Source organism: Mya arenaria, chromosome 14, assembly GCF_026914265.1.
Source record: "Mya arenaria isolate MELC-2E11 chromosome 14, ASM2691426v1".
NCBI classification, from domain to species: domain Eukaryota; kingdom Metazoa; phylum Mollusca; class Bivalvia; order Myida; family Myidae; genus Mya; species Mya arenaria.
Genome location: NC_069135.1, coordinates 2,129,353 through 2,153,463, shown reverse-complemented (window position 1 = coordinate 2,153,463; position 24,111 = coordinate 2,129,353). Strand labels below are relative to the sequence as shown.

The window sequence follows — 24,111 nt, the reverse complement described above, 5'->3', positions numbered from 1 at the left end:
AGCAGGTATTTAAAAAAGCATAATCTTTAACAATATACTGTGTTCTTTCTTGTTTGAAAATAAATGTGCGTGAGGAAAAATGTGATATTGTCCGTGAGCAGTTCCAAGTAGTTGGAATCGATACAACTTATTTACCAGTGTACTCACTTGATATTAAATAGAACACGTTATAAATATAAAACATAGCTCAAAAAGTAGCATGCATCTTCTTTAACGGGCAATCATAAAATATCTAAATCATTTACGGATACAAGACGAAATATAACGAGCCTAATCTGGTAACAGCGAAAACACACATTAGGTACGGTTAGACTGACAGTTGCACACAGCGGTTCGGAAAAATCAAAAGTAATACAAAAGTTTAAGATTATATAACCAACATGTCCAGGAAATCGCCATTCGGCCTCCACTTAGTGACACGCTTAATCGTTAAGATTTGCGGTTTAACAATTTACAGACATGACGAGTGACAGTTACGGCGACTTTTTTTGCAACCAGGGAGCCGACCTAGTGCTAGACGGAAATCCTCATGGAAAGGGTGAAAGGGTTGAAAACCGTGTGCCGTACCCAAAACGTCAATCAAAGAATCAGAAAAGTTTTCTGAGGGGTTCACGGTCCGTTTGAGTGTGGCGTTTCCCGGGTTCACGTTCAATAATAAATATGAAACAATGCAAATCGTAAAACCGAACCGAAAATCTATATAATTATCCAAGTGTTAATAGATAAAATGTTATCGTTAATGTAAAAGTAGCGTGCGGATCAATTACAATGTATTTTAATGTACGCGCACAACGTTTGAAACGGTAAGCTTCACCCTAAGATACGGTACAAAACTTGTTCTTCACTTGACCCTCGTGATTGACACTTATACACAGCTCGCCATTCGCACTCGGTACATATAATATCAATACATCGGATAGTGGGTGCTGTAACTATTACATAAATAGTATTGATAGTTAAATCCGTCAATGAATGTTTGCAATGAGAGCATATACACCATTTTAATTTCATTAAATCATTAGTCTTTAACTCTTTCTGAGAGGCAAATACCTATTTGACATGTTATTTCTGCCAAGTGTGCTGTGTCAACAGATGACAAGTCGAAATGTAACACCTTATTTACAACAAATATAGGAAAATCAGTCTCCGTGATAATTTAAGAAATATATCTAATAATGAACTCTAATTTTATTCGCAGTACTTAAAAAAGTTTATTCATTTAAACTCTAAAAATTGGAGTAGCGCAAAACTAATGTCAAGTAGGTCCGTATTACTTACGACTTGAGGTTAAGTTGACACTCAAGATCCGAAACTGCAAATCTTCAGTTTATTATACACAATAGCATGAGAGCAATACTGATTGAACCGTCTATGGCCGTCTATGCTACAAATAATATGTCTAACAATTATTGAAACTTTGTTGTCAAATTCTTTTTTAGATAATTAGGACATTTAAAAGCTCGGCTCTCAAACTCAGACTCAAGACGATAGTGAATATGGGCCCAGGGTATCTACTTCCGGCAACATGGAGGCTAACGTAATAAAACCTTTCACTGACCATTAGTTAGGGTATTTTCATTGGAGTTTTATCTATTTGTACATACTTCAATTCAAAGCCCAACCGTTATACCATTATAATTCTTACACAGTCACCAAATATGCTCATATAATACATAGTTATAATTAGTATATTCGTACCTGATATTGAGTTACTGTAATAGTTTAAAGTCCAGTGCTAGTGACCAACAACAGAATTTAGGAAAATTCAATTATATAAAAACTTGTATAAATATACTCTCACCAATTAGTTTCTTTAGGTTCTTTAATGAAATGAAATTGATGACGATTATATTTCTTTCGCATGTTATGTGCCATTAAATTGCTTGAACATAAGTTTGTATGACGATGAATGTCAAAAACATCTTCTTTTCAGTTCAGTTCTGTCCTGTTTTGTTTTCGTTTCTTTTTTGTTCTGTATCACGCAGCGACTGAATGCAGCATTCCAGCCAACAGCCTGGTTAAACAAAGTGACAAAAACATACGAGATACGAGGGGCATTCCACACTCCAGCCAACAGCCTGGTTTAACAGAGTGACAGAAACATACGAGATACGAGGAGCATTCCACACTCCAGCCAACAGCCTGGTTTAACAGAGTGACAAACATACGAGATACGAGGAGCATTCCACATTCTATCAAACAACCATGTTACCAGAGTGACAGAAACATACGAGATACGAGGGGCATTCCACACTCCAGCCAACAGCCAGGTTTAACAGAGTGACAGAAACATACGAGATACGAGGGGCATTCCACACTCCAGCCAACAGCCAGGTTTAACAGAGTGACAGAAACATACGAGATACGAGGGGCATTCCACACTCCAGCCAACAGCCTGGTTAAACAGAGTGACAGAAACATACGAGATACGAGGGGCATTCCACACTCCAGCCAACAGCCAGGTTTAACAGAGTGACAGAAACATACGAGATACGAGGGGCATTCCACACTCCAGCCAACAGCCTGGTTAAACAAAGTGACAGAAACATACGAGATACAAGGGGCATTCCACACTCCAGCCAACAGCCAGGTTTAACAGAGTGACAGAAACATACGAGATATGAGGGGCATTCCACACTCCAGCCAACAGCCAGGCTTAACAGAGTGACAGAAACATACGAGATACGAGGGGCATTCCACACTCCAGCCAACAGCCAGGTTTAACAGAGTGACAGAAACATACGAGATACGAGGGGCATTCCACACTCCAGCCAACAGCCAGGTTTAACAGAGTGACAGAAACATACGAGATACGAGGGGCATTCCACACTCCAGCCAACAGCCAGGTTTAACAGAGTGACAGAAACATACGAGATACGAGGGGCATTCCACACTCCAGCCAACAGCCAGGTTTAACAGAGTGACAGAAACATACGAGATACGAGGGGCATTCCACACTCCAGCCAACAGCCAGGTTTAACAGAGTGACAGAAACATACGAGATACGAGGGGCATTCCACACTCCAGCCAACAGCCAGGTTTAACAGAGTGACAGAAACATACGAGATACGAGGGGCATTCCACACTCCAGCCAACAGCCTGGTTTAACAGAGTGACAGAAACATACGAGATACGAGGGGCATTCCACACTCCAGCCAACAGCCAGGTTTAACAGAGTGACAGAAACATACGAGATACGAGGGGCATTCCACACTCCAGCCAACAGCCAGGTTTAACAGAGAGACAGAAACATACGAGATACGAGGGGCATTCCGCACTCCAGCCAACAGCCTGGTTTAACAGAGTGACAGAAACATACGAGATATGAGGAGCATTCCACATTCTATCAAACAGCCAGGTTTACCAGAGTGACAGAAACATACGAGATACGAGGGGCATTCCACACTCCAGCCAACAGCCTGGTTAAACAAAGTGACAGAAACATACGAGATACGAGGGGCATTCCACACTCCAGCCAACAGCCAGGTTTAACAGAGTGACAGAAACATACGAGATACGAGGAGCATTCCACATTCTATCAAACAGCCAGGTTTAACAGAGTGACAGAAACATACGAGATACGAGGGGCATTCCACACTCCAGCCAACAGCCTGGTTAAACAAAGTGACAGAAACATACGAGATACGAGGGGCATTCCGCACTCCAGCCAACAGCCTGGTTTAACAGAGTGACAGAAACATACGAGATATGAGGAGCATTCCACATTCTATCAAACAGCCAGGTTTACCAGAGTGACCGATACATACGAAATATGAGGAGCATTCCACATTCTATCAAACAGCCAGGTTTAACAGAGTGACCGATACATACGAAATATGAGGAGCATTCCACATTCTATCAAACAGCCAGGTTTAACAGAGTGACCGATACATACGAAATATGAGGAGCATTCCACATTCTATCAAACAGCCAGGTTTACCAGAGTGACCGATACATACGAAATATGAGGAGCATTCCACATTCTATCAAACAGCCAGGTTTACCAGAGTGACCGATACATACGAAATATGAGGAGCATTCCACATTCTATAAAACAGCCAGGAGTGACCGATACATACGAAATATGAGGAGCATTCCACATTCTATAAAACAGCCAGGAGTGACCGATACATACGAAATATGAGGAGCATTCCACATTCTATAAAACAGCCAGGAGTGACCGATACATACGAAATATGAGGAGCATTCCACATTCTATAAAACAGCCAGGAGTGACCGATACATACGAAATATGAGGAGCATTCCACTTTCTATAAAACAGCCCAGGTTTAACAGAGTGACCGATACATACGAAATATGAGGAGCATTCCACTCTATAAAACAGCCAGGAGTGACCGATACATACGAAATATGAGGAGCATTCCACATTCTATAAAACAGCCAGGAGTGACCGATACATACGAAATATGAGGAGCATTCCACATTCTATAAAACAGCCAGGAGTGACCGATACATACGTAATATGAGGAGCATTCCACATTCTATAAAACAGCCAGGAGTGACCGATACATACGAAATATGAGGAGGATTCCATATTCCAGCCAACAGCCTGGTTTAAATGAATGTCAAAACATGGTATACGCTAGAGACTATTAAAAATAAGCCATATCTCTGAATTTTTAAACTTAAAAGCTTTTTAGTGTCTGACGTGTAGCGTATTGACAATTTGAAGACAAAAATAGTTCATGCGTTTCGATGAAATATGGGGTTTTATCATTGAAGTAAGAGCAGTAAATTATTTTCACTGAAGCTTTGAGGGAAAGGAGAGAAAACATCAACTTGAAGAACTCATTCTAAAATAAATTGCAGTTTCTTCCCCTTGGTCAAAACTTAATACCTCACTTTTGAACATGTACATGTAAATGAGATAAATGGTCATCCTGTTTTTCAATCGTTTTCTTGAAGTTTAATGTTCAAATATTTTCTCTCGTAGAAAACATTTCAGACAAAAACAAAACAAAACTGCTTGAACATTGATTTAATGTTTTAGTATCTATATTTACCTTCTTTAAATGTATGACTTTGAAATACGAACTTTCCGGAAAGTTCACACAACAATAAACCGATAACCACCACGCCTCAAAATGTGTCAACATGTTAACAACGAAGCGTGGACTCAACCTTTCATCTGAAAAAACGACCAGCCGTCTTTAAGCGAAAAATACTGATCTTACAATGAGGGGTGATTGACTATCCATGTATCATGAAACAAACTCTAACACTTGGAAAAGTGTTTTAATCCAATGTTAATCAACATTTGTTTTACTTACATGTTCGACCTTTCAAATGTGTATTCAGTAAATGGCGACCAGTTTAATGTGAGCATGTATTCATGCTCTGTTGGAAATGAAAGTAAACAATTGTGCATTATTTATTATTATTATTATTATTACTTGGAACATAGATGTATTAATAAAAGTTACTTGATGAATGTTGATGAAATGTTTTGACTGAAACACTAGTGCATAATATTGAAATATAATGAAAAAAATCTCAATCAAGAACTATATCTTTACGAGCTAACGTAGAAATGACAGCTTTGTTATCAGCGATCAAAACTTTGCATGAGGGACGTCCAACGCATAGCAGCGTAACATGACGCGGCCTGTCAGTCAAACTGGCCGGACGATAACCGACTGACCAATCAGCGTCCAGATTAGGCGGGGCTTATCAGTTGCCCGTTGCTATCCGCCATGACCTCCGACAATCTGCACTTATCAACAGTAGTAGTTTTCTATATATTAAACACAAACTATGTTATCTGAGAGATAGTAAAGACAAGAAAATCCATAATACTGACATTCTCCCCTGTTGCTGCTCAAATTATTCAAATTATGCATATTTTTAGAAAAAAAAATGATAACAAAGTGACCTTTCGGTAGACATTTCTTATTATTATCTTTTTCGTTAGTCTTAAAACAAGAAAAATAATTATGAGTATTAGTGCGCAATATTGACGACATCTTGCGATATTTTTTTATTTTGATTTTTTCTCCTTCTTGTGCGTAAAGTTTTAAATCCGAAGCATATACATTTGCATTTAAGTTTGTTTGGACAAAATGTTAGTGAAAAAGACAATTCAGTTAATTTTGAGTTACATTTTTTTTTTATCAAACTTAGATAAAAGATCAAATATCATATATCTAACGGTCACAAAACGTAGATACGTATAGATAAAACAAAATCACCTTTAATCGTAAATGACGCAAATCAATGTATAAACCTGTGCATTTATAATGACTATGATCACTTCCAACTCCTACATGTATGTTCCTTGTAGGAACAGTTTCGCATTTCATTTTTAATACGGATATTAATTCATTGAGAGAAATATTACGGTAGTTATATCAATAATAATAATTCACTAAACTTGTATAAAAGGTCATTTTTAATGGAGAAAGGAAGAAAAACAGCAGATTCAATTTGATCTAAACAAACGTCAACAATAAATTGACTTTCGTAAAGTAAATTAATCCATGTCTTGTTTTCATAAATTTGAGGTTAACAATAGCCTTTCTACTGAAACAAAATTCTGATGTTATTTAGAAATTAATTATTTTAAAGTTTAAAAATTAAATTATTTCTACCTGAATCAAGCATTGAATTTAACTTATTATAATAATTAATTAATTAAATGTTAAACAAGCTTTTATTGCTATGTTTTACCATGTTCCATTCATTTTTTATCTGATTGTCAAGTATAAATTCTGTATAGTTATCGTCCGCCTCTGTGTTCATGTCGGAGGGCCCCTAACGAGGGGTCACGTGACACTGTAGGCGTAGCCTCATCGTAATCGGCGTTGTGTCAATTGCGTACACGAATCAAAATAAGCAAATATAATACAACATTTCCTTAATTCAATCTAGTTGAGACATGAACAGCTGAGAGCGGTAAAGCTACGTGGCAATGTATAGCGTTCAATTTTGAAAAAAATGACTCCTGTGTTTTTTTTACGTACCCAAGACTTACCAGCCAGATGCCGTTTAACAGAGAATATGTTTGACAGAGCCATATATGATACTGCAATTTTATGGACTAGCCTTTTCGATGTCGCAACATTCTCTGTTCGAAGATAATATGAAACCTTAAGAAAGATGTTTCTGTAAAGAATTATATGGAAATTGATCAGGTCTGTTTCGCCTTAACTCAATGTTACTGTATTGTATTCCTTCATTGATGCTATATATGGCAGCCTTATTTTAAAACGTCTAAATAAGATGAATGTTGCTCGAAATATCTACTACTTTAAAATTAAATTCCAAATATCTCTATGCACAACTTAACAAAAATGTCATGCATATATAGCATTTCTATTTGTTACATAAATCGTCATTTTGGTTAATTTCTTTCATTAAAATGCGTGTTGCAATTTATTCAACGGATATTTAATTTATTACAGTACCGATAAAACATAAAACAATTGCCTTGCTCTCTGTCACGATAACCTTTTACGAATGCTACCAATTACCTATTGATGGAAGTACGACTAGCGATTATCCCGCGACCGGAACACGAATTACAGCGATTTGTCTCCAACTGACGAATAGTCAAAATCCGTTAAAATCCTCATTGTGAAGTAGATTGTATTAAATCATAGACAAGTCCTGTCAATTTGTAATTAAGTAATCATAATCATCGACGACTTTACACGAACGGTCAATAAAGTCCTCATCAAGTTATATTTCACTGAAAAGTAAACCAGTGGGATCCATAACAGGACACGAGCTATCCTTGTAGGAGACGAATGCCCACGAAGTACCATAAATAGCAAAGGAATAAACCTACATCATGAAAGAGCTAACATAAACTATAAGCATATATGCAGGACCCCATGAGTGTCAAGCGACTTCAAGTATGGGAATCAATCAATTAAAGGAATGATCCTGGGACTTGCACGTGACACAAGGACTCTGCATCTTGAACCTCAAAGTTCCCCTGCATGTGTTGTATAATTGTGCGATGTTATTGCATGACAAGTTACAGTCCAGCCTAGACTATATAAAAAAATTATGCACCATTCCATAATGATTAACCTCTAAATGTGAACTTGACTTTCTGTGTACGAAAATGGGTCATGCATGCCTTAATGTGCCGAACAACTGTTATTTAAAAATACACTTATGCATAACAAAATTTAAGCTCGGACCTAATCTCTATACGAATATATGCAACACTCCATAATGATTAAAACATCTGTGTGACCTTGACCTTCGGAGTATAAGGACGTGGATATTGCAAGCGCAACTTCGCCTTTCTGACCTAACATCTGTGCGAAGTTCTTTTAAAATCGCACCATGCATGACAAATTTACAGCCCGGACACGAACAAACTGACGGAAGTATAGACGGACGCATGCAAGGACGGCCAAATGGTGCGATTTTTGTATGCCACCTTCGGGGTATAAAAATCATCAACATTATTATATTACTAAGGAGTATTTTTTGAATTTTAAGTGTCTGCAAATCTATTTAATCTTATTTATGACGTTCATGTTTAGACTGTGCTAATGAAATATGTAAAAGTTTGTAAACAGCATACCACCTACCCACAAAGTGTACTTCAATCATGCTCATACAAGCAAGGATAGAGTTTCGAATGGTTTGTGTGAACCATCTTTACGAACGGACATTGATATTTATGCCATCACATTATGCTGACACAGTATCCTCAATGCTTACAGCATTATGTGCAGAGTTCACAACGATTATATCGCTCATTATGAAGTATATCTATTCTATAAATCGCCATAACAGTGTAAATTACTCACTTAAAGTAATAACTAAATCACATATAATTCGTCATATTATATATAAATGGATGAAACAATTGTATTTACATGACCTACCTGTCGGCTGGGTTTTCCATGATGGATTCCAGATCGGATACGGATCCAGGGTCATCGGCGACGAGGAGAGGCATTCGCTTTCTGTTGAGCACGTTCAGCATGGCCGGATCCGATGACGTCCGGGCATGGGGACGCTGATGTCTGTTCAGGTTGGTGTCCGAACGATACATGTCCGAATTTATTGGAATTTGCCCCGACTCTAAACTAGTCATTGAGTGAGGTCTCCTTGACCTATATCCAAGGTGTCTCCGGCGTACGTTGTCCGTTGGCGAACGCCGAGCGACGTTATCAGCTGATGAACGCCTTGATGACCTTGGCGAGTCACTGTCCTGAAACGTCTTGCACATGCAATTGGAAGCACCAGGAGAAGGCACGCTGTTTCCGTCGCTAGTTCCGCTCCCGCAGCTACTGAGGCTGTCCCTATACCCAGGGAAATCACACTGCGTGGAAATGTCACGTTGCCAAGGATATCTGGCTTCGTAACTTTCCCCAACTATGTCAAACTGATCAAGTCCCTGATGTCCGATAGTATCATTGTCATCGGTGGCATTAAACGACATACCGTTTGACATGTAATTTGAATGAGGTCTCTCTCCTGTGTGCTGAGCACTGCGTGATTCGTCGTTATATCCATTGTCTGTAAATATTAAACTGTCCTTAGAGCCCGACACATTATTTTTATTCTGATCAACCCGCATATTCCCAACGGGCAACGTGAACGCAGAATTATATCTTCTCATCATGGCGTCCCGTTTTCTCAGCGAAGGCGACCGGACATTGCTGTCATCTACAACAATACTCCCTAGAACACTTGGCCGAACGTTATTTGATAATGTATCATTTCCATTTCCTGTCTGAGAATCTGGTTCATTTAAACATGAAAGTCCCTCGACAGAGTCCTCGTGTAACCTTGACCTTGACGCCCTGGGTGGAAGTGGCGGGGGTGACGGGCACTCTATTGCCGACAGTCTCTCCAGAGGATCTGTGAAATACACAAACATACTGTTACATTTCATTCAGCATCGTCATATTTATCTTAAACGTATAAACTTATGAATGCCCAAAAGGTCCAATATTCCAAATGTATAGGGCTTTATCTAACATCAATCGCTGAAGAAATACCAGAAACGATCAAATATCAATCACTGACTGGATTGGTTTCTGTGGTTTAGGACAATGACACGAGAAGGCAAATCACACACTGCTTATCGTTATGGTGTTTTAAACGCAGTAAACGACATGTCCGTATGAGTCTTAGTTTTGAGGCGAGTGACTCGAATTCTAACGATTTATAGCATGGTATGTTGTACACTTTTAAAATATTTATCAACTCATGTAACTCCGAGTAACACGTTTATTTTCACATAAATTATGGTAATTCATCATGTCAAAATAAGCAGCGAATTCCATAAGAACAGATCAAAACACAAAATTATTTCAACACATTACATCGACATCAATAAAAACATTGTTAAAACCCATGATCACCGAGTTAATGAACATTTGCTCTGCGGTTGTCATTGAAATTGCAACATATATTAATAAATAAATGAGAACGGTGTGTTGAGCGTCTACGAGATGTCAAGATGTAAGTAAATCATGCACTTGTTTATTGGAATCGCCAAATAACCGCATGGCAACACGTGAAAGACCACATTAAAACACACCAAACACAGCATGATAACACGCCAAAGACCGCATTATAAGATGCCAAAGACCACATAATAACACACCAAACACAGCGTGATAATACGTCAAAGACCTCATGATAACACGCCAAATACCCCATTGTAACGCACCAAACACAAAATGATAACACGTCAAAGACCGCATGATAACACGCCAAAGTCGGCATGATAACACGCGAAAGACCGCATGATAACACGTGTAGACCGCATGATAACACGCAAAAGACCGCATGATAACACGCAAAAGACCGCATGATAACACGCCAAGCACAGCATGACAACACGCCAAATACCACATAATAACACACCAAAGACGGCATGATAACACGCGAAAGACCGCATGATAACACAATGAAAGACAGCATGATAACACGCCAAAGACGGCATGACAACACGTCAAAGACCGCATGACAACACGCCAAAGACCGCATGATAACACGCCAAAGACCACATGGTAACACGTGTAGACCGCATGATAACACGCCAAAGACCGCATGATAACAAGACTAAGATCGCATGGTAACACGTGTAGACCGCATGATAACAAGCCAAAGACCGCGTGTCAATACGCCAAAGAACGCATGGTACACGTGTAGACTGCATGATAACAATCCAAAGACCGCATGATAACACGCCAAAGACCTATGATAACACGTCTAAGACCGCATGATAACACGCCAAAGACCGCATTGTAAGACACCAAACACAGCATGACTATACACCAAAGGCCGCATGATAACACGCCAAAGACGGCATGATAAACACGCAAAAGACGTCATGATAACACACCAAAGACGGCATAATAATACACCAAAGACGGCAAGATAACACGCCACAGACCGCATTATAAAACGATGAAAGACATCATGATAACACGCCAAGAACGGCATGATATCACGATGAAAGACAGCATGATAACACGCCAAAGACCGCATGGTAACACGTGTAGACCGCATGATAACACGCCAAAGAACGCATGATAACACGCCAAAGACGGCATAATAACACGTCAAATCCCTCATGATAACACGTCAAAGACCAAATTTTAACACACCAAACACAGAATGATAATACACCAAAAACTGTATAATAACATGCCAAAGTCCGGATCATAACACTCCAAAGACCGCATGATAACACGTGAAGACCGCAAGGTTACGAGTGAAGACCGCGTGATAACACGCCAAAGACCGCAAGGTGACACGTGAAGACCATAAGGTAACACGTGTAGACCGCATGACAACACGTGAATACCGCATGGTTACACGTGTAGAACGCACGGTCACACACCAAAGACCGCATGTTAACACGTGTAAACCGCACTGTAACACGCCAAAGACCGCATGTTAACACGTGTAAACCGCACTGTAACACACCAAAGACCGCATGTTAACACGTGTAGAACGCACGGTCACACACCAAAGACCGCATGTTTACACGTGTAAACCGCACTGTAACACGCCAAAAACCGAATGATAACACGTGTAAACCGCACTGTAACACGCCAAAGACCGCGTGACAATGCGTTAAAGAGCGCATGGTTGCACGTGTAGACCTCATGGTAACACGTGAAAAATGTTATTATTATTTGTCAGAACCAAACTTTGAAATCAATGACCCCCGTTGTAATTGTACGTACACTTCCATACTGCGAAACAGCAGTCGATATGCTTGCGAAGATTCCGGAGTGTTTCCATACGTTGCCTGTTTGCTTTCCGCTTAATCCATCTGTTCACTTTGTCAGTTCTGGTAAAGTCCTCAAATAATGCAAGATGATAGACCAATTTGTTTACACTTGAATCAAGGAACTTTCGATAAGGAAGTTTTTGATATCTACTGACAGTGGCGATAAAAAGGCGAGCCACAAGTGTTTACAAACTTGTTGGGGTTATTGCTGCAGTCACAAGTGTCATTCAATAGCATATGGTCGGCTTCCATCACATAAAACAGTACAAACGTGACTGTAATACTCCTTAAAGCAATATTATTCAGGCTGAAGCATTTTTAAAATGTATTATTTTTACAATATTCATGTAGACCGGTAAGTCTACAGTCTACAAGTCATGCGTCTGAAGGGAGATAAACTCTGCATATATTGAAAATGTCAAGGAATCGCTGCACATTCCTAACGTATGTGATAATATAATATAATTATTATATATTGCCGGAATTGCCGGCCTGATTCAACTGGTAATCATGTGGAGAACCTCTGACAACTAAAACTCCATTAAGTAGATTGCAACCTTTAGAAAAGAAAACAATCTTTGTCAATAAGCGAAAAACAATACTGATTCAACGTGGTAAACATAATTATTATTCTAGCCTAAGTGTCATGGTATTATTTAACAAGAAAAAACACCTTTATGGGTGACGTGAAAAAACGTGTAGTCCAGCAAGATAAAATATAAAAAATATAATGTTAAGAAATACATAAATAAAACAATCGTTTCGTAGACAAGTATGTTTAAATAGCTTCTATTTTTATAATACATGTTATAATATAAAACTTTCCAGATATAGTTTTATTTTTAGCTTATTTAAAAGTCGTACTTATAACATTGTAAGACGCCTTGTGAACTTTCTTTTTAAATGATATAGACTAATCTCTTTTTCATCAAACATTTTAATCATTAAACTATTAATATGTTAGAAAACAATAATAACATTTATCATTCAAATAGCTTTCACGCGTAAGAATGTCGTATTGTTTCGAAAGTATCTGGAACAGTGACGGCAATTTAGACATCAATCTTGATATTTTAGAAAAGAAAGTTCATTACCTTTTACTTTTAATGAAACAGTGAAGCTCATTATATTAATTTGACATCGTTGCTGTTTCATCATCTAAATGCTCTGAACAAATGTTATAATCCGCAACAAAAATGAACGTTAAAGGAAGAAACTTCTTCCCGCCGTTTTATTCTTTGCGCTTGACAAGGTCAGCTGCATTGAAATACTTACATGTATGATTGTATACTGTGTTTTCTAGATTATTCATACAACGGCGTATGGTTTTTTATTCATCTGTTTGAGTTTCTCCAAGAAAATTGAGCAAGTGAATGAAATTCCGTCACAAATGTATTATCGAATGTTAGAACCAGAAGTTTTCTGAGGCAAAGTGTCTGTCGCATATTGAGCTCAAGACAGGACAGGCAATTCTACGCATGAATAAGCTATTTCGCAAAACATTCTGTAATGAAAAACAGTTTCGTGAGCAAATTATTAAGTCTGGCCTAGACAAGCCATTCTGCATGACAATGTAATTTCTTCCTTTGTCTAATGGTCATTTTTGTATGGAGATATTGTTAAATGGAAATGGCTTAAACTCAGCCGGGTATATGACTGGAAACGAAAAGCAATGAGTGCTAGGAAGTACGCAACACAAAACAGGAGGCCTTGTTCAATTATTTTACCTTACTATGTACGAACTACATGATCCAACCGCCCCGATAGCTCAATGGTAGAGCGTTCGCTTCGGATGCGGAAGGTCGGGGTTCAAACCCCGGCCGCGTCAAACCCAAACCCGTTAAGATATGGTACTAGTAGCTCTCTTGTCTAGCGCTCGGCATTAAAGGCTAGTGCATGTACTGGGAAAATGGTGAACTCATAACTGCTTACACCCAGGAAACTTATGTCCCGGGTAGCGGTGCTTTACACCAAGCATGTTGAAGAACCAGTAGATATTCTCGCAAATAACTAGACTCTGTTTCTTCAAGTCTTCATGTCTGGATTTGACTGGGAATTACAGTCACTTCTATCTCATGTCACTCATGGCATTTAATGAAGAATGAAGAAGAAATTGACTAGAAACAAACTAAACTTCAACATTTATCATATTCACATTATCAATACATGTAATTAGGTATTTAGATTGTGAACCACAATCACACGTACAAGGTAAGTTACGATGGTTCATTACCTACCAAGAGGGTTTTTTCTCTCTGTATTAAAATGTCATTATGTTTCAGTATATTAAGAAACCTTGCTTAATGAAACTTAGTGCAAATCAGCAGTGCTTTCAGACAAAATGGCGGAAGTGTTTACAGTTGACGGGAAACAAATTAATCCTGTAGAAATTTAAGAAAAAAATCAAATGGGCCAAACACAGAGGTTCCGATAGTAATCAAAATCGGAAGTCGGCCAAAAAGGTCACCAACAACCTGCCCCATATTCAGTTCACACTGAAGGAAACTACCTTTATACAATTTCACTCTCACAGTTTACAAGAAATCTCCTTGACGTCAAGTAGTTGGAAAAGGGCATGCACAATTACATACAATGCGAGTAACTCATAACGGCCATCATCGCCATTATATGCGTTTGCCAATTTGACATCAACAGACACAGTTCAAGATTAAAACAAACTGAGTTTAGTAACAATCAGTTACATCATTGGGTTGTAGTCACAATCAACATCATAGGGCTGTAGTCAAAATCAACATCATAGGGTTGTAGTCACATTCTACATCATAGAGTTGTAGTCACAATCTACTACATCATAGAGCTGTAGTCAAAATCTACATCATAGAGCTGTAGTCAAAATCTACATCATAGGGTTGTAGTCACAATCTACTACATCATAGAGCTGTAGTCAAAAATCTACTACATCATAGAGCTGTAGTCAAAATCTACATCATAGAGCTGTAGTCAAAATCTACATCATAGGGTTGTAGTCACAATACTACATCATAGAGCTGTAGTCAAAATCTACTACATCATAGAGCTGTAGTCAAAATCTACATCATAGGGTTGTAGTCACAATCTACTACATCATAGAGTTGTAGTCACAATCTACTACATCATAGAGCTGTAGTCAAAATCTACATCATAGAGCTGTAGTCAAAATCTACATCATAGGGTTGTAGTCACAATCTACTACATCATAGAGCTGTAGTCAAAATCTACTACATCATAGAGCTGTAGTCAAAATCTACATCATAGGGTTGTAGTCACAATCTACATCATAGGGCTGTAGTCACAATCTACATCATAGGGCTGTAGTCACAATCTACATCATAGGGTTGTAGTCACAATCTACTACATCATAGAGCTGTAGTCAAAATCTACATCATAGGGTTGTAGTCACAATCTACATCATAGGGCTGTAGTCACAATCTACATCATAGGGTTGTAGTCACAATCTACATCATAGGGCTGTAGTCACAATCTACATCATAGGGCTGTAGTCACAATCTACATCATAGGGTTGTAGTCACAATCTACATCATAGGGCTGTAGTCACAATCTACATCATAGGGTTGTAATCATAATATACATCATAGGGTTGTAGTCACAATCTACATCATAGGGTTGTAGTCACAATCTACATCATAGGGTTGTAATCATAATATACATCATAGGGTTGTAGTCACAATCTACATCATAGGGTTGTAGTCACAATCTACATCATAGGGCTGTAATCATAATATACATCATAGGGTTGTAGTCACAATCTACATCATAGGGCTGTAATCATAATATACATCATAGCTTTGACAAGAGCATCAAAAGCGGATATCAACGCCCGTCCTTGTTTCTCATGCTAACACTTGCAAAGCCAAAGTGATGGATCATGCGAATGAGTTGCAATTCCCGTAATTCAAGTATTCAGAATAACATCAATGCTCTCCATAAACCACATCGCGTTCACGCGGGACTGCAATTGCCATATGACAACTACGCAAGAAGTGACGGCAAAATTAAGGCTATGACGGTTTATTTAAAAGAATGATAATAGACACGTCGTTTTCTGTATTAGCATTTCATGTCCAAAAGTATGCACAATTGCGCGTACCTACACGTACAGGTACGGTTTTATAGCAGTATAACGGGGATTACTATGGCTCATACCTACACGTACAGGTACGGTACTATAGCAATATAACGGGGATTACTATGGCTCATACCTACACGTACAGGTACGGTACTATAGCAGTATAACGGGGATTACTATGGCTCATACCTACACGTACAGGTACGGTACTATAGCAGTATAACGGGGATTACTATGGCTCATACCTACACGTACAGGTACGGTACTATAGCAGTATAACGGGGATTACTATGGCTCATACCTACACGTACAGGTACGGTACTATAGCAGTATAACGGGGATTACTATGGCTCATACCTACACGTACAGGTACGGTTCTATATCAGTATAACGGGGATTACTATGGCTCAACCTACACGTACAGGTACGGTACTATAGCAGTATAACGGGGATTACTATGGCTCATACCTACACGTACAGGTACGGTACTATAGCAGTATAACGGGGATTACTATGGCTCAACCTACACGTACAGGTACGGTACAATAGCAGTATAACGGGGATTACTATGGCTCATACCTACACGTACAGGTACGGTTCTATATCAGTGTAACGGGGATTACTATGGCTCAACCTACACGTACAGGTACGGTACTATAGCAGTATAACGGGGATTACTATGGCTCATACCTACACGTACAGGTACGGTACTATAGCAGTATAACGGGGATTACATGGCTCATACCTACACGTACAGGTACGGTACTATATCAGTATAACGGGGATTACTATGGCTCATACCTACACGTACAGGTACGGTTTTATAGCAGTATAACGGGGATTACTATGGCTCATACCTACACGTACAGGTACGGTACTATAGCAGTATAACGGGGATTACTATGGCTCATACCTACACGTACAGGTACGGTACTATAGCAGTATAACGGGGATTACTATGGCTCATACCTACACGTACAGGTACGGTTTTATAGCAGTATAACGGGGATTACTATGGCTCATACCTACACGTACAGGTACGGTTTTATAGCAGTATAACGGGGATTACTATGGCTCATACCTACACGTACAGGTACGGTTTTATAGCAGTATAACGGGGATTACTATGGCTCATACCTACACGTACAGGTACGGTTTTATAGCAGTATAACGGGGATTACTATGGCTCATACCTACACGTACAGGTACGGTCTTATAGCAGTATAACGGGGATTACTATGGCTCATACCTACACGTACAGGTACGGTTATAGCAGTATAACGGGGATTACTATGGCTCATACCTACACGTACAGGTACGGTACTATAGCGGTATAACGGGGATTACTATGGCTCATACCTACACGTACAGGTACGGTACTATAGCGGTGTAACGGGATTACTATGGCTCATACCTACACGTACAGGTACGGTACTATAGCAGTATAACGGGGATTACTATGGCTCATACCTACACGTACAGGTACGGTACTATATCATTATAACGGGGATTACTATGGCTCATACCTACACGTACAGGTACGGTACTATATCAGTGTAACGGGGATTACTATGGCTCATACCTACACGTACAGGTACGGTACTATAGCAGTATAACGGGGATTACTATGGCTCATACCTACACGTACAGGTACGGTACTATAGCAGTATAACGGGGATTACTATGGCTCATACCTACACGTACAGGTACGGTACTATAGCAGTATAACGGGGATTCTATGGCTCATACCTACACGTACAGGTACGGTTATAGCAGTACAACGGGGATTACTATGGCTCATACCTACACGTACAGGTACGGTACTATAGCAGTATAACGGGATTACTATGGCTCATACCTACACGTACAGGTACGGTACTATATCAGTATAACGGGGATTACTATGGCTCATACCTACACGTACAGGTACGGTACTATAGCGGTGTAACGGGGATTACTATGGCTCATACCTACACGTACAGGTACGGTACTATAGCAGTATAACGGGGATTACTATGGCTCATACCTACACGTACAGGTACGGTACTATAGCAGTATAACGGGGATTACTATGGCTCATACCTACACGTACAGGTACGGTTTTATAGCAGTATAACGGGGATTACTATGGCTCATACCTACACGTACAGTACGGTACTATAGCAGTATAACGGGATTACTATGGCTCATACCTACACGTACAGGTACGGTACTATAGCAGTATAACGGGGATTACTATGGCTCATACCTACACGTACAGGTACGGTACTATAGCGTATAACGGGGATTACTATGGCTCATACCTACACGTACAGGTACGGTACTATAGCAGTATAACGGGGAATACTATGGCTCATACCTACACGTACAGGTACGGTACTATAGCAGTATAACGGGGATTACTATGGCTCATACCTACACGTACAGGTACGGTACTATAGCAGTATAACGGGGATTACTATGGCTCAACCTACACGTACAGGTACGGTACTATAGCAGTATAACGGGGATTACTATGGCTCAACCTACACGTACAGGTACGGTACTATATCAGTATAACGGGGATTACTATGGCTCATACCTACACGTACAGGTACGGTTTTATAGCAGTATAACGGGAATTACTATGGCTCATACCTACACGTACAGGTACGGGGATTACTATATCGTGTAAACGGGAATTACTATGGCTCATACCTACACGTACAGGTACGGTACAATAGCAGTATAACGGGGATTACTATGGCTCATACCTACACGTACAGGTACGGTACTATAGCAGTATAACCGGGATTACTATGGCTCATACCTACACGTACAGGTACGGTTTTACTATAGCAGTAACGGGGATTACTGGCTCATACCTACACGTACAGGTACGGTACTATAGCAGTATAACGGGGATTACTATGGCTCATACCTACACGTACAGGTACGGTACTATATCAGTGTAACGGGGATTACTATGGCTCATACCTACACGTACAGGTACGGTACTATATCAGTGTAACGGGATTACTATGGCTCATACCTACACGTACAGGTACGGTACTATAGCAGTATAACGGGGATTACTATGGCTCATACCTACACGTACAGGTACGGTACTATAGCAGTATAACGGGGATTACTATGGCTCATACCTACACGTACAGGTACGGTTTATATAGCAGTATAACGGGGATTACTATGGCTCATACCTACACGTACAAGTACGGTACTATAGCAGTATAACGGGATTACTATGGCTCATACCTACACGTACAGGTACGGTACTATAGCAGTATAACGGGGATTACTATGGCTCATACCTACACGTACAGGTACGGTACTATAGCGTATAACGGGGATTACTATGGCTCATACCTACACGTACAGGTACGGTTATAGCAGTATAACGGGGATTACTATGGCTCATACCTACACGTACAGGTACGGTACTATATCAGTATAACGGGGATTACTATGGCTCATACCTACACGTACAGGTACTGTACTATAGCAGTATAACGGGATTACTATGGCTCAAACCTACACGTACAGGTACGGTACTATAGCAGTATAACGGGGATTACTATGGCTCAACCTACACGTACAGGTACGGTACTATATCAGTATAACGGGGATTACTATGGCTCATACCTACACGTACAGGTACGGTTTTATAGCAGTATAACGGGAATTACTATGGCTCATACCTACACGTACAGGTACGGTACTATATCAGTGTAACGGAATTACTATGGCTCATACCTACACGTACAGGTACGGTACATAGCAGTATAACGGGGATTACTATGGCTCATACCTACACGTACAGGTACGGTACTATAGCAGTATAACGGGGATTACTATGGCTCATACCTACACGTACAGGTACGGTACTATATCAGTATAACGGGAATTACTATGGCTCATACCTACACGTACAGGTACGGTACTATAGCAGTAACGGGGATTACTATGGCTCATACCTACACATACAGGTACGGTACTATAGCAGTATAACGGGGATTACTATGGCTCATACCTACACGTACAGGTACGGTACTATATCATTATAACGGGGATTACTATGGCTCATACCTACACGTACAGGTACGGTACTATATCAGTGTAACGGGATTACTATGCTCATACCTACACGTACAGGTACGGTACTATATCAGTGTAACGGGGATTACTATGGCTCATACCTACACGTACAGGTACGGTACTATAGCAGTATAACGGGGATTACTATGGCTCATACCTACACGTACAGGTACGGTACTATAGCAGTATAACGGGGTTTACTATGGCTCATACTACACGTACAGGTACGGTACTATAGCAGTATAACGGGGATTACTATGGTCATACCTACACGTACAGGTACGGTACTATAGCAGTATAACGGGATTACTATGGTCATACCTACACGTACAGGTACGGTACTATAGCAGTATAACGGGGATTACTATGGTCATACCTACACGTACAGGTACGGTACTATAGCAATATAACGGGGATTACTATGGTACTATAGCAGTATAACGGGGATTACTATGGTCATACCTACACGTACAGGTACGGTACTATAGCAGTATAACGGGGATTACTATGAGCTCATACCTACACGTACAGTACGGTACTATAGCAATATAACGGGGATTACTATGGCTCATACCTACACGTACAGGTACGGTACTATAGCAGTATAACGGGGATTACTATGGCTCATACCTACACGTACAGGTACGGTACTATAGCAGTATAACGGGGATTACTATGGCTCATACCTACACGTACAGGTACGGTTTTATAGCAGTAACGGGGATTACATGGCTCATACCTACACGTACAGGTACGGTACTATAGCAGTATAACGGGGATTACTATGGCTCATACCTACACGTACAGGTACGGTACTATCAGTATAACGGGGATTACTATGGCTCATACCTACACGTACAGGTACGGTACTATATCAGTATAACGGGATTACTATGCTCATACCTACACGTACAGGTACGGTACTATAGCAGTATAACGGGGATTACTATGGCTCATACCTACACGTACAGGTACGGTACTATAGCAGTAACGGGGATTACTATGGCTCATACCTACACGTACAGGTACGGTTTTATAGCAGTATAACGGGGATTACTATGGCTCATACCTACACGTACAGGTACGGTACTATAGCAGTATAACGGGAATTACTATGGCTCATACCTACACGTACAGGTACGGTACTATAGCAGTATAACGGGGATTACTATGGCTCATACCTACACGTACAGGTACGGTACTATAGCAGTATAACGGGGATTACTATGGCTCATACCTACACGTACAGGTACGGTACTATAGCAGTATAACGGGATTACTATGGCTCATACCTACACGTACAGGTACGGTACTATAGCAGTATAACGGGGATTACTATGGCTCATACCTACACGTACAGGTACGGTACTATAGCAGTATAACGGGGATTACTATGGCTCATACCTACACGTACAGGTACGGTACTATAGCAGTATAACGGGATTACTATGGCTCAAACCTACACGTACAGGTACGGTACTATATCAGTATAACGGGGATTACTATGGCTCATACCTACACGTACAGGTACGGTACTATAGCAGTGTAACGGGGATTACTATGGCTCATACTATCTACACGTACAGGTACGGTACTATAGCAGTGTATAACGGGGATTACTATGGCTCATACCTACACGTACAGGTACGGTACTATAGCAGTGTAACGGGAATTACTATGGCTCATACCTACACGTACAGGTACGGTACTATAGCAGTATAACGGGATTACTATGGCTCATACCTACACGTACAGGTACGGTACTATAGCAGTAACGGGGATTACTAGCTCATACCTACACGTACAGGTACGGTACTATATCAGTGTAACGGGGATTACTATGGTCATACCTACACGTACAGGTACGGTACTATATCAGTGTAACGGGGATTACTATGGTCATACCTACACGTACAGGTACGGTACTATATCATTATAACGGGGATTACTATGGTCATACCTACACGTACAGGTACGGTACTATATCAGTGTAACGGGAATTACTATGCTCATACCTACACGTACAGGTACGGTACTATAGCAGTATAACGGGGATTACTATGGCTCATACCTACACGTACAGGTACGGTACTATAGCAGTATAACGGGGATTACTATGGCTCATACCTACACGTACAGGTACGGTACTATAGCAGTATAACGGGGTTACTATGGCTCATACCTACACGTACAGGTACGGTACTATAGCAGTATAACGGGGATTACTATGGTTCATACCTACATACAGGTACGGTACTATAGCAGTATAACGGGGATTACTATGAGTCTACCTACACGTACAGGTACGGTACTATAGCAGTATAACGGGGATTACTATGAGTCATACCTACACGTACAGGTACGGTTATAGCAGTATAACTGGGATTACTATGGCTCATACCTACACATACAGGTAGGTACTATAGCAGTATAACGGGATTACTATGGCTCATACCTACACGTACAGGTACGGTACTATAGCAGTATAACGGGAATTACTATGGCTCATACCTACACGTACAGGTACGGTTTTATAGCAGTATAACGGGGATTACTATGGCTCATATCTACACGTACAGGTACGGTACTATAGCAGTATAACGGGATTACTAGCTCATACTACACGTACAGGTACGGTACTATAGCAGTATAACGGGGATTACTATGGCTCATACCTAACGTACAGGTACGGTACTATAGCAGTATAACGGGGATTACTATGGCTCATACCTACACGTACAGGTACGGTACTATAGCAGTATAACTGGGGATTACTATGGCTCATACCTACACGTACAGGTACGGTTTATAGCAGTATAACGGGAATTACTATGGCTCATACCTACACGTACAGGTACGGTACTATAGCAGTATAACGGGGATTACTATGGCTCAACCTACACGTACAGGTACGGTACTATATCAGTATAACGGGGATTACTATGGCTCATATCTACACGTACAGGTACGGTACTATAGCAGTATAACGGGGATTACTATGGCTCATACCTACACGTACAGGTACGGTACTATAGCATATAACGGGGATTACTATGGCTCGAAACCTACACGTACAGGTACGGTACTATAGCAGTATAACGGGGATTACTATGGCTCATACCTACACGTACAGGTACGGTACTATAGCAGTATAACGGGGATTACTATGGCTCATACCTACACGTACAGGTACGGTTTTATAGCAGTATAACGGGGATTACTATGGCTCATACCTACACGTACAGGTACGGTACTATATCAGTGTAACGGGATTACTATGGCTCATACCTACACGTACAGGTACGGTTATAGCAGTATAACGGGGATTACTATGGCTCATACCTACACGTACAGGTACGGTACTATATCAGTATAACGGGATTACTATGGCTAACCTACACGTACAGGTACGGTACTATATCAGTATAACGGGGATTACTATGGAATATCTACACGTACAGGTACGGTACTATACAGTATAACGGGGATTACTATGGCTCAAACCTACACGTACAGGTACGGTACTATATCAGTATAACGGGGATTACTATGGCTCAATCTACACGTACAGGTACGGTACTAGCAGTATAACGGGGATTACTATGGCTCATATCTACACGTACAGGTACGGTACTATAGCAGTATAACGGGGATTACTATGGCTCAACCACACGTACAGGTACGGTAC

General features: G+C 40.2%; 1 protein-coding gene across 6 annotated transcripts in view; it reads right to left on the bottom strand.

The window, feature by feature from the left end:
- The window catches only part of LOC128218214 (pleckstrin homology domain-containing family G member 7-like), a 187,691-nt gene that overhangs the window by 121,151 nt on the left and 42,429 nt on the right, over positions 1-24,111 (bottom strand). For 5 of the 6 annotated variants that reach the window (XM_052925815.1, XM_052925816.1, XM_052925818.1 and 2 more), the window contains exon 2: positions 8,868-9,849. In XM_052925815.1, the coding sequence (XP_052781775.1) occupies positions 8,868-9,849 (982 nt within the window). Of the gene's footprint in view, positions 1-8,867; positions 9,850-12,194; positions 12,354-24,111 lie in introns of those variants that run through there. The other variant, XM_052925817.1, reaches the window with a different exon arrangement.